This window comes from Oncorhynchus nerka, linkage group LG17 (genome assembly GCF_034236695.1).
Source record: "Oncorhynchus nerka isolate Pitt River linkage group LG17, Oner_Uvic_2.0, whole genome shotgun sequence".
Lineage (NCBI taxonomy): Eukaryota > Metazoa > Chordata > Actinopteri > Salmoniformes > Salmonidae > Oncorhynchus > Oncorhynchus nerka.
The window spans coordinates 6,806,020-6,818,240 of NC_088412.1; the positions used below are offsets into that span (position 1 = coordinate 6,806,020).

General features: G+C 46.8%; 1 protein-coding gene across 2 annotated transcripts; it reads right to left on the bottom strand.

Moving 5' to 3' along the window:
• Window positions 1-2,633: 2,633 nt before the first annotated feature.
• LOC135559515 (E3 ubiquitin/ISG15 ligase TRIM25-like) lies at window positions 2,634-10,952 on the bottom strand. 2 transcript variants are annotated; one of them, XM_065002880.1, is made up of 3 exons: window positions 9,756-10,377; window positions 9,237-9,332; window positions 2,634-2,909 (listed from the first exon to the last, which is right to left on the bottom strand). In XM_065002880.1, the coding sequence occupies exons 1-3, from the start codon at window positions 10,335-10,337 to the stop codon at window positions 2,649-2,651; spliced, it is 939 nt and encodes a 312-aa protein (XP_064858952.1). In that variant the 5' UTR covers window positions 10,338-10,377; the 3' UTR covers window positions 2,634-2,648. The 2 variants fall into 2 exon arrangements, 1 of the variants encoding a protein (XP_064858952.1); XR_010459392.1 differs by having other exon boundaries at window positions 2,824-2,909; window positions 8,135-9,332; window positions 9,756-10,952.
• Between the last annotated feature and the right edge of the window lie 1,269 nt (window positions 10,953-12,221).

Consider the following 12,221-nt stretch of genomic DNA (forward strand, 5'->3'; position numbering starts at 1 on the left):
GAGAGAGGGACGGACAGAGAGACAGACAGAGGGACAGACAGGGAGAGAGAGAGAGAGGGACGGACAGAGAGAGAGAGAGAGAGAGGGAGGACAGAGAGAGAGAGAGGGAACGGACAGAAGAGAGAGGGACAGAAGAGGGACGGACAGAGAGAGTGAAAGGGACGGACAGAGAGAGACAGAGACGGACACAGAGAGAGAGAGAGGGACAGACAGGGAGAGAGAGGGAGGACAGAGAGAGAGGACAGAGAGAGAAGGGGACAAAGAGAGAGAGAGAGGAAGGACAGAGAGAGAGAGAAAGGGACGGACAGAGAGAGAGAGAGGGACGGACAGAGAGAGAGGGGAGACAGACAGAGAGAGAGAGAGAGGAAGGACAAAGAGAGAGGGAAAGGGACAGAGAGAGGAAAGGGACGGACAGAGAGAGAGACACGGACAGAGAGAGGAGAGGGACAGAGAGAGAGGGAGAGGACAGAGAGAGAGAGGGACGGACAGAGAGAGAGAGGGACAGACAGAGAGAGAGAGGACGACAGAGAGAGAGGACGGACAGAGAGAGAGGGGACAGACGGACAGAGACAGAGAGAGAGAGGACGGACAGAGAGAGAGAGGGACAGAGAGAGAGAGAGGTAGAGACAGAGAGGGGACAGAGAGAGAGAGAGAGAGAGAGAGAGGACAAGGGAAGGACAAAGAGGAGAGAAAGGGACGGACAGAGAGAGAGTGAAAGGGACGGACAGAGAGAGAGAGAGAGGGGAAGGACAGAGAGAGAGAGAAAGGGACGGACAGAGAGAGAGAGGGGGGACAGACACGGGAGAGAGAGAGAGAGGGAACGGACAGAGAGAGAGAGGGACGGACAGAGAGAGAGAGAGGTACGGACAGAGAGAGGGAGGGGGACAGACGAGAGAGAGAGAGGGGACAGAGAGAGAGAGAGAGAGGAAGGACAGAGAGAGAGAAAGGACGGACAGAGAGAGAGAGGGGGGACAGACACGGGAGAGAGAGAGGGACGGACAGAGAGAGAGAGAGAGGGAAGGACAGAGAGAGAGAGAGAGACGGACAGAGAGAGAAAGGGACAGACAGAGAGAGAGAGAGAGGGAGGAAGGTCAGAGAGAGAGAGAGGGACGGACAGAGAGAGAGGGGGACAGACAGGGAGAGAGAGAGAGAGGACGGACAGAGAGAGAGGGGGACGGACAGAGAGGGAAGGACAAAGAGAGAGAGAAAGGGACGGACAGAGAGAGAGTGAAAGGGACGGACAGAGAGAGAGAGAGAGGGACGGACAGAGAGAGGGAAAGGGACGGACAGAGAGAGAGTGAAAGGGACGGACAGAGAGAGAGAGAGAGGGACGGACAGAGAGAGGGAGGTACGGACAGAGAGAGAGGGGGACGGACAGAGAGAGAGAGAGGGAAGGACAGAGAGAGAGAGAGAGAGAGAGGGACGGACAGAGAGAGAGAGGGGGACGGACAGGGGAGAGAGAGAGAGAGAGAGAGAGAGAGAGAGAGAGAGAGAGGGGACGGACAGAGAGAGAGAGAGGGACGCACAGAGAGAGAGGGACAAACGGAGAGAGAGAGGGGAGAGGGACAGACAGAGAGAGAGAGGGACGGACAGAGAGAGAGAGGGACAGACAGGGGAGAGAGAGAGAGAGGGACGGACAGAGAGAGAGGGGGACGGACAGAGAGGGAAGGACAAAGAGAGAGAGAAAGGGACGGACAGAGAGAGAGTGAAAGGGACGGACAGAGAGAGAGAGAGGGAAGGACAGAGAGAGAGAGAGAGAGAGAGGGACGGACAGAGAGAGAGAGGGGGACGGACAGGGGAGAGAGAGAGAGAGAGAGAGAGAGAGAGAGAGAGAGAGGGGGACGGACAGAGAGAGAGAGAGGGACGCACAGAGAGAGAGGGACAAACGGAGAGAGAGAGGGAGAGGGACAGACAGAGAGAGAGAGGGACGAACAGAGAGAGAGAGGGACGGACAGAGAGAGAGAGAGGGACGGACAGAGAGAGAGAGGGACGGACAGAGAGAGAGAGGGACAGACAGAGAGAGAGATAGAGAGGGACGGACAGAGAGAGAGGGACAGACAGAGAGAGAGGGACGGACAGAGATAGAGAGAGGGACAGACAGAGAGAGAGAGGGACGAACAGAGAGAGAGAGGGACGGACAGAGAGAGAGAGAGGGACGGACAGAGAGAGAGACAGGGACGGACAGAGAGAGAGACAGGGACGGACAGAGAGAGAGAGGGACGGACAGAGAGAGAGGGACGGACAGAGAGAGAGGGACGGAGAGTGACAGAGAGAGGGAGAGACAGGGAAGGACAGAGAGAGAGACAGGGACAGACAGAGAGAGAGACAGGGACGGACAGAGAGAGAGGGACGGACAGAGAGAGAGGGACGGACAGAGAGAGAGGGACGGAGAGAGAGAGTGAGAGACCGACAGAGAGAGTGAGAGGCATTGAAATAGAGAGAGGGAAGGACAGAGAGAGGGAGAGACCGACAGAGAGAGGGAGAGGCAGTGAAATAGAGAGAGGGACGGACAGAGAGAGGGAGAGAGAGAGGGTCAGAAAGACAGACAGAGAGAGGGGCAGACAGACAGAGAGAGAGGGACGGTCAGACAGAGAGACAGGACAACATAATGATTGAGATTAATAGTTTCTCATTCAGTTAATTTCATATCACATGTAACAAGACAGTTTAGTTACCTGGAGGAAAGGGATGTGATCCTCTGTGTGTGAGAGCTGCTCCAGCTCAGTGCTTCTCTTCCTCAGCTCAGCTATCTCCTGCTTCAGTTGCTCCAGGAGTCCTTCAGCTTGACTCACTTGAGCCTTCTCTTGGGCTCTGATCAGCTCCTTCACCTCAGAGCTCCTTCTCTCAATGGAGCGGATCAGCTCAGTAAAGATCTGATCACTGTCCTCCACTGCTGACTGTGCAGAGCGCTGGAGAGAGAGAGAGAGAGAGAGAGAGTATAGAGCAGACCTAACTCACTCCATTAAATTAATCAAAACAGGAACATTCTACATTTGGCTAGATATTCAAAAGGAAATTATCCTAACAGAGAAAAATGTCCTCCTGTGTGCTACCTATATCCCCCCACTAGAATCCCCATACTTTAATGAAGACAGCTTCTCCATCCTGGAGGGGGAAATCAATCATTTCCAGGCCCAGGGACATGTACTAGTCTGTGACGACCTAAATGCCAGAACCGGACAAGAACCTGACACCCTCAGCACACAGGGGGACACACACCTGCCTGGGGGTGACAGCATTCCCTCCCACATATGCCCCCATAGGCACAACTATGACAACATAACCAACAAAAACGGGTCACAACTCCTGCAGCTCTGTCGCACGCTGGGTATGTACATAGTCAATGGTAGGCTTCAAGGGGACTCCTATGGTAGGTACACCTATAGCTCATCTCTTGGCAGTAGTACTGTAGACTACTTTATCACTGACCTCAACCCAGAGTCTCTCAGAGCGTTCACAGTCAGCCTACTGACACCCCTATCAGACCATGGCAAAATCACAGTCTACTTAAACAGAGCAATACTCAATCATGAGGCATCAAAGCCAAAGGAACTGAGTAACATTAAGAAATGCTATAGATGGAAGGAATGCCGTTTGGAAACCTACCAAAAAACAATTAGGCAACAACAAATTAAATCCCTTTTAGACAATTTCCTGGGTAAAACGTTCCACTGTAATAGTGAAGGTGTAAACTTGGCAGTAGAAAATCTTAACAGTATATTTGATCTCTCAGCTATCAAATCTAAAAATCTCAAATAGATAACCGAAGAAAATTAACAATAATGACAAATGGTTTGATGAAGAATGCAAAAATCTAAGAAAGAAATTGAGAAACCTGTCCAACCAAAAACATAGAGACCCGGCAAACCTGAGTCTATGCCTTCACTATGGTGAATCACTAAAACAATACAGAAATACACTACGGAAAAAGAAGGAACAGCATGTCAGAAATCATCTCAATGTAATTGAAGAATCCATAGACTCTAACCACTTCTGGGAAAATTGGAAAACACTAAACAAACAACAACACGAATAATTATCTATCCAAAATGGAGATGTATGGGTAAACCACTTCTCCAATCTTTTTGGCTCTATAACAAAGAATAAAGAGCAAAAACATATACATGATCAAATACAGATCTTAGAATCAACTATTAAAGACTACCAGAACCCACTGGATTTTCCAATTACATTGAATGAGTTACAGGACAAAATAAAAACCCTCCAACCCAAAAAGGCCTGTGGTGTTGATGGTATCCTCAATGAAATTATCAAATATACAGACAACAAATTCCAATTGGCTATACTAAAACTCTTTAACATCGTCCTTAGCTCTGGCATCTTCCCCAATATTTGTAACCAAGGACTCATCACCCCAATCCACAAAAGTGGAGACAAATTTGACCCCAATAACTACCGTGGAATATGCGTCGACAGTAACCTTGGGAAAATCCTCTGCATTATCATTAACAGCAGACTCGTACATTTCCTCAATGAAAACAATGTACTGAGCAAATGTCAAATTGGCTTTTTACCAAATTAAAGTACAACACACCATGTATTCACCCTGCACACCCTAATTGACAACCGAACAAACCAAAACAAAGGCAAATGCTTCTCATGCTTTGTTGATTTCAAAAAAGCCTTTGACTCAATTTGGCACGAGGGTCTGCTATACAAACTGATGGAAAGTGCTGTTGGGGGTAAAACATACAACATTATAAAATCCATGTACACAAACAACAAGTGTGCGGTTAAAATTAGCCAAAAACACACACATTTCTTCACACAGGGTCGTGGGGTGAGACAGGGATGCAGCTTAAGCCCCACCCTGTTCGACATATATATCAACAAATTGGCGCGGGCACTAGAATATTCTGCAGCACCCGGCCTCACCCTACTAGAATCCGAAGTCAAATGTCTGCTGTTTGCTGATGATCTGGTGCTTCTGTCACCAACCAAGGAGGGCCTACAGCAGCACCTAGATCTTATGCACAGATTCTGTCATACCTGGGCCCTGACAGTAAATCTCAGTAAGACCAAAATAATGGTGTTCCAAAAAAGGTCCAGTCACCAGGACCACGAATACAAATTCCATCTAGACACTGTTGCCATAGAGCACACAAAAAACGATACATACCTTGGCCTAAACATCAGCGCCACAGGTAACTTCCACAAAGCTGTGAACGATCTGAGAGACAAGGCAAGAAGGGCATTCTATGCCATCAAAAGGAACATAAATTTCAACATACCAATTAGGATTTGGCTAAAAATACCTGAATCAGTCATAGAGCCCATTGCCCTTTATGGTTGTGAGGTCTGGGGTCCGCTCACCAACCAAGACTTCACAAAATGGGACAAACACCAAATTGAGACTCACAGTGTACAACGTAGAACACCAAATAATGCATGCAGAGCAGAATTAGGCCGATACCGACTAATGATCAAAATCCAGAAAAGAGCCGTTAAATTCTATAGCCACCTAAAAGGAAGCGATTCCCAAACCTTCCATAACAAAGCAATCACCTACAGAGAGGTGAACCTGGAGAAGAGTCCCCTAAGCAAGCTGGTCCTGGGGCTCTGTTCACAAACACAAACACACCCTACAGAGCCCCAGGACAGCAGCACAATTAGATCCAACCAAATCATGAGAAAACAAAAAGATAATTACTTGACACATTGGAAAGAATTAACAAAAAACAGAGCAAACTGGAATGCTATTTGGCCCTACACAGAGAGTACACAGCGGCAGAATACCTGACCACTGTGACAGACCCAACATTAAGGAAAGCTTTGACTATGTACAGACTTGAGCATAGCCTTGCTATTGAGAAAGGCCGCCGTAGGCAGACATGGCTCTCAAGAGAAGACAGGCTATGTGCTCACTGCCCACAAAATGAGGTGGAAACTGAGCTGCACTTCCTAAACTCCTGCCCAATGTATGACCATATTAGAGAGACATATCTCCCTCAGAGTACACAGATCCACAAAGAATTCGAAAATAAATCAAATTTTGAAAAACTCCCATATCTACTGGGTGAAATTCCACAGTGTGCCATCACAGCAGCAAGATTTGTGACCTGTTGCCACGAGAAAAGGGCAACCAGTGAAGACCAAACACCATTGTAAATACAACCCATATTTATGCTTATTAATTTTATCTTGTGTCCTTTAACCATTTGTATATTGTTAAAACACTGAATATATATATAATATGACATTTGTAATGTCTTTATTGTTTTTGAAACTTCTGTATGTGTAATGTTTACTGTAAATTTTTATTGTTTATTTCACTTTATATATTATCTACCTCACTTGCTTTGGCAATGTTAACACATGTTTCCCATGCCAATAAAGCCCTTGAATTGAATTGAGAGAGAGAGACAGAGACAGAGAGAGACAGAGAGAGAGAGAGAGAGAGAGAGAGAGACAGTTGGAGAGAGAGACAGAGAGAGACAGACAGAGAGAGAGAGACAGAGAGAGGGGGACAGTAGTTTCTGCACCACATTGAGTCAGAAATCTGCCACCCTGCTCTCCAGGTCCACCAGGCCTTGTCCCCCCTCCTGGACAGACAGGTACAGAACACCTCTTGGTCCTGCTTTACTCTCCTCCCTCCTGGACAACAGGTACAGAACACCTCTTGGTCCTGCTCTACTCTCCTCCCTCCTGGACAGACAGGTACAGAACACCTCTTGGTCCTGCTCTACTATCCCCCTCCTGGACAGACAGGTACAGAACACCTCTTGGTCCTGCTCTACTCTCCTCTCCTCCCTCCTGGACAGACAGGTACAGAACACCTCTTGGTCCTGCTCTACTCTCCCCCTCCTGGACAGACAGGTACAGAACACCTCTTGGTCCTGCTCTACTCTCCCCCTCCTGGACAGACAGGTACAGAACACCTCTTGGTCCTGCTCTACTCTCCTCCCTCCTGGACAGACAGGTACAGAACACCTCTTGGTCCTGCTCTACTCTCCTCCCTCCTGGACAGACAGGTACAGAACACCTCTTGGTCCTGCTCTACTCTCCTCCCTCCTGGACAGACAGGTACAGAACACCTATTTGTCCTGCTCTACTCTCCCCCTCCTGGACAGACAGGTACAGAACACCTCTTGGTCCTGCTCTACTCTCCTCCCTCCTGGACAGACAGGTACAGAACACCTCTTGGTCCTGCTCTACTCTCCTCCCTCCTGGACAGACAGGTACAGAACACCTCTTTGTCCTGCTCTACTCTCCCCCTCCTGGACAGACAGGTACAGAACACCTCTTGGTCCTGCTCTACTCTCCTCCCTCCTGGACAGACAGGTACAGAACACCTCTTGGTCCTGCTCTACTCTCCCCCTCCTGGACAGACAGGTACAGAACACCTCTTGGTATATCATATATATATATATATATATATATATATCTCATATCATCATTCAGGAAGTTATGCACAGCAAGCATATCTTTGGGAGGACGTCCAGTCTCTCTTTTCCGGGCAAGAAAGTTTCTGTCCACCAACATCTCTTCTGTTTTGACATCCATACCGTAATTCTTGGTAAACTCAGTTCAGCATGATGTATCTAGGAAGATGTTTGAGTTTTATTTTAGTTTGACTATTGAGAGTTCCCTCTATTTGTGCTTTCACTAGATTCATCATTGGCATGGAAAGAGAGTCCCTGTCTTCCTAACATTGATGTGACCACAACAATTCTCCTCAGATACTCCCTTCTCTCTGCAATATCACCTGCATGGTCAGATGTTCAAATCTGAGCAATGTTCCCATGATTGATAGTTTCCTGGTAGCTTTGCCACAACACTGTCTCTGTGTGTTTGTGTCATCTCATGTTTGACGAAGCTAAACTAAGATTTTTCCAAATGTTGCAGCCATTACTGACAAAATAATCAAATGTAATGTTTTTTTGACCAAAAACTCTACATGGAAAGCAGAAAGCTGTGATCAATTAAATACAATGTTAACTAATTTATAGCCTGGCACAGATAGTAAAACTACATTAAATACAACGTTATCTAGATATTATCTAGATATTATCTGTCATTTATAGCCTGGCACAGATAGTAAAACTACTGTAGCGACCCGCACAGACAGCTGTGTGTTATGTGTTCGGCTAGTAGGTGGTTGTGTTGTACTTACCAGTTCCCAGTGTTCGCGGGGTCCGACATGCCAATCAACCTGCTATCTGCCAATCACAGGAATGCCTGGGATGTTCTGATGCCGGGCATCCTGGTAGTTGGCGGAGTGGCGTGGAGGGGGCGGGGCATTGGAAGTTAAGGTTTAGCCTTTGTTCTCTCTCTTACATCTGGGCTTCACAAGAGAAGGTCCCGATTGGCTTGTGGGGTATCTTTCATTTATTTGGCGTGAGCTAAGGCCAAACAGTAGCCGGTGTAAAGTTGGTAATAAACCGTCAACTCAATCCTCTTATTGGACAATTGTTCCTTTATGATCTAGTCAGGTCATTACACAACAGGCAGCCTCACATAAAAACTTATTGGTTAACAAAGCTTTGATTATGACCAAAGTCTATAGTAGTGAAAACTACTAGGTAGTAGGTTGACGGAGAGAAAATAAATCACAGAGAAAATATATTGACTGATATATTGAATTGTTTAGGGAAGCTTTAGCTTTGGCTTTAATACATTCTGAAAATACTTGAAAACCAAAAGAGAAAAGAATTGTAGCCCTCCTCTTCTTCAATTATATAATGGAGGTCCTCAAACCAACGTTAAAGGTGCATTGCGCCACCTACTGTGCTGCAGTGTGTTCAATCACGGTTTACACCACTCTAAATCCTCCAACCTAACTCAGAACTTCTGAGAAAATAAAAGAGTCCTACTAACTTCTAATAGACCCTCCCCCATCCCCCAAATCCCTTCCAAGTGTAATGTTTACTGTTAATTTCTGATTGTATATTTCACTTTTGTTTATTGTCTATTTCACTTGCTTTGGCAATGTAAACATATATTTCCATGCATAACATATAAGCCCTATGAATGTAATTCAATTGAGAGAGAGACAGTTCCATTTAAATGTATAGGGGACATGAGTCAGTCATGGTTACTCATGGTTATGTGATGAGGCAGCCCAGTTGGTTACATGAACCAGTCTATTCTCTGAAAGGGGTCCAGACAGCCTGTTCCCAACAGTGGGGTCAGTGGGATTGGATAGGTCCCCCTTTCTCTCTCTGACTGGAGGAGAGAAGTGAAATGGTGTGTCTCCTCTGGTCAACAATACTCACCTTGAAAGACTCCACAGCCTGTTGAAGCTCCTTCAGCTCCTTCTCTCTCTCCTGGAATCTCTGCTGGACCTTCTGCTGACTCATCCCCAGCTGCCTCTGTGGAGAATCACTCTTCAATGAGCTATCAAGCTTTATTAGTCCAGTAGATCAATAGTATAGTAATGTGACATAGGACCCATAGAGAGGAAGGTCTACAATCCTGAGGAAGTCCCTTTACAATATTATATTATGTTGCTATGTGAATGATTATAGTTTTTATGGTAGGCCTACATGTATCAAGGGGTTGAGACTGAACTTTGGACTCATAAAAGGCCATTCAGAATGATAATAGTGTTTGACTTTAGAAAATGGTGATACATTTGTAACAAACTCAATATACTCAAGGTTTGTGTTCATATTTGTGGATCCATTTCATATTGTACATAATATAATGATCTCATATTCAAACAGATTTAGTTCCTACTGTATCTTTAATTCTTAGTTTATCAGACAGTCACCAACAAGTTGTTTTGGTCTTACCTGTTTCTCAGTCCTCTCTGCTGCAGCTGACACTGTATCATGGCCTTTATGTTCATCCATTGTACACAGCAGACAGATACACTGCTGATCGGTACGACAGTAAACCTCCAGCAGTTTGTCATGATGAGAGCAGATCTTCTCCTGTAGTTGTGCGGTGGCTTTGACCAGCTTGTGCTTCTTCAAAGCAGGAGATTCATAGTGAGGTTGGAGGTGAGTCTCACAGTAAGAGGCCAGACATGCCAGACAGGACATGAGGGCTTTCTGCTTTCTGGTCCCAGTGCAGACATCACACGCCACATCTCCAGGTCCAGCATAGCACAGAGCAGGAGGGGGAGCAGCCTGGAGTCCTGTCTTCTTCCGTTTCTCCACCATCTCAGTCAGCACAATGTTTCTCTTCAGAACAGGCCTTGGGATAAAGGTCTGTCTGCACTGTGGACAGCTGTAGAAACCTTTCAGATCATCCTGATCCCAGCTTTCTTTAATACAGCCCATACAGTAACTGTGTCCACAGGCAGTAGTCACCGGATCCTTCAGTAGATCCAGACAGATGGAGCAACAGAACAGTTCCTGATTCTCTGCCATTTTGGTGCTCTCTCCCGTAGGTTAAGCAATGGCAGTGTGAAAGATGACTTTCTGTTTCATGGAACTCTACACCAGAGGAGGGGGAGTGGCTTCCTACTGGACTGGGTTCTCTGTATGTAGAGGGGGAGTGGCTTCCTTCTGGACTGGGTTCTCTGTATGTAGAGGGGGAGTGGCTTCCTCCTGGACTGTGTTCTCTGTATGTGGAGGGGGAGTGGCTTCCTACTGGACTGGGGGTGTGGTTTCTTTAATAAGGAAGTATGACAGTGTGTTGGGGGGTAGACAGAGCTGGTCAGTATTTATGTTATATGTATCTGAAGTATATATTTTAATTACTTCTGAGTATTTTGTCGTTTGAATTACACTGGTCTGAACTGCACTCCAATATATTTTTTATTTAAAATACGAAATACTTGTATTTTTTACCCCTTTTTCCTAGTTTCCAATTGGTAGTTACAGAACCACCCGTAAGGACTCGGGAGAGGCAAAGGTCGAGAGCCTTGCGTCCTCCCGAAACGCAACCCAACCAAGCCGCACTGCTTCTTGACACAACGCCCTCTTAACCCGGAAGCCAGACACACCAATGTGTCGGAGGAAACACTGTACACCCGGCGACCATGTCAGCGTGCACTGTACACCCAGGAGACCGTGTCAGCGTGCACTGTACACCCGGCGACCGTGTCAGCGTGCACTGTACACCCGGCGACCGTGTCAGCGTGCACTTCGCCCGGCCCGCCACAGGAGTCGCTCGTGCGCATTAGCACAAGGACATCCCTGCCGGCCAAACCCTCCCCAAACCCGGACAACGCTGGGCAAAATGTGGACCGCCCCATGGGTCTACCGGGTCTACAGAGTTTGGACTCAAACCAGGATCTCTAGTGGGACAGCAGTAAGATACAGTGCCTTAGGACACCGACCACTCGGGAGGCCTGTCATGGAGACTCTAACCAATAGGGAGAGAGACTAGATTATTCAAACAACAACTTTATTATCAGATTATCAAATCTGGATCAGTTGACCATCACTCAACAGTGCAGAGTCTAAAGTTCAACAAACAGGGTGGAGTCTCATCTTTTCTAGAAAAGTACAACCTCTTTGTCTACATGGCAGGTAGCAGCTGTGTGAAGACATGGGTGGAGGCATAGAGTGCAGACAGTGATAACCACCAGTTTCATGACTCTTTTCTGATGATATTTAGGTGCTGCTGCTCCAGCTAGTTTCTGTTCTCTGGCATGTCTCCACCCAGCTGGGTCCTTTGCAGATACAAAAAACAGGATGAGTCACTTACTGTAGTCACACCCAAACAGCACTTGGCTGCATTCCTGAGTTACACAAAGGCAGTTTGTTTCAGTGGAAACTTACTAGATAATAACTATGCATCATTCTCTGAGTAGAAAACAGATTGACACAGGTAGTGGGTTAGTGTGGGTTACTGATCCTAGACAGAGGAGACATACATGTAGTGGGTTAGTGTGGGTTACTGATCCTAGACAGAGGAGACATACAGATAGTGGGTTAGTGTGGGTTACTGATCCTAGACAGAGGAGACATAGAGGTAGTGGTTTACTGATCCTAGACAGAGGAGAAATACTTGTAGTGGGTTACTGATCCTAGACAGAGGGGACCTACAGGTAGTGGGTTAGTGTGGGTTACTGATCCTAGACAGAGGAGACATACAGGTAGTGGGTTAGTGTGTGTGTTTGTGGTGCAGTGTGAGTTAACTCTAGGAATAATCCTGTGTGTCTGTAGCCTGGTCATAGATTTGCGTCCTTGCCAACTCTATTACTGACATTGTCAAGCCAAACATTTTGCATTTCACCACGAGTGACAAGGAGTTGGCATGATGACACAAATAGACTGGGACTCAGGTCTGCAGCAGTGAGGAAT

What these genes read in the sequence shown, in the direction of transcription:
- LOC135559515 (XM_065002880.1), bottom strand. Translation starts at nt 10,337, where the DNA reads ATGGCAGAGAATCAGGAACTGTTCTGTTGCTCCATCTGTCTGGATCTA. An exon ending in CAGAGAGGACTGAGAAACAG is followed by an intron (nt 9,333 to 9,755) that starts GTAAGACCAAAA and finishes GATTCTCCACAG; the next exon opens with AGGCAGCTGGGGATGAGTCA. An exon ending in AGGCTGTGGAGTCTTTCAAG is followed by an intron (nt 2,910 to 9,236) that starts GTGAGTATTGTT and finishes CTCTCTCTCCAG; the next exon opens with CGCTCTGCACAGTCAGCAGT.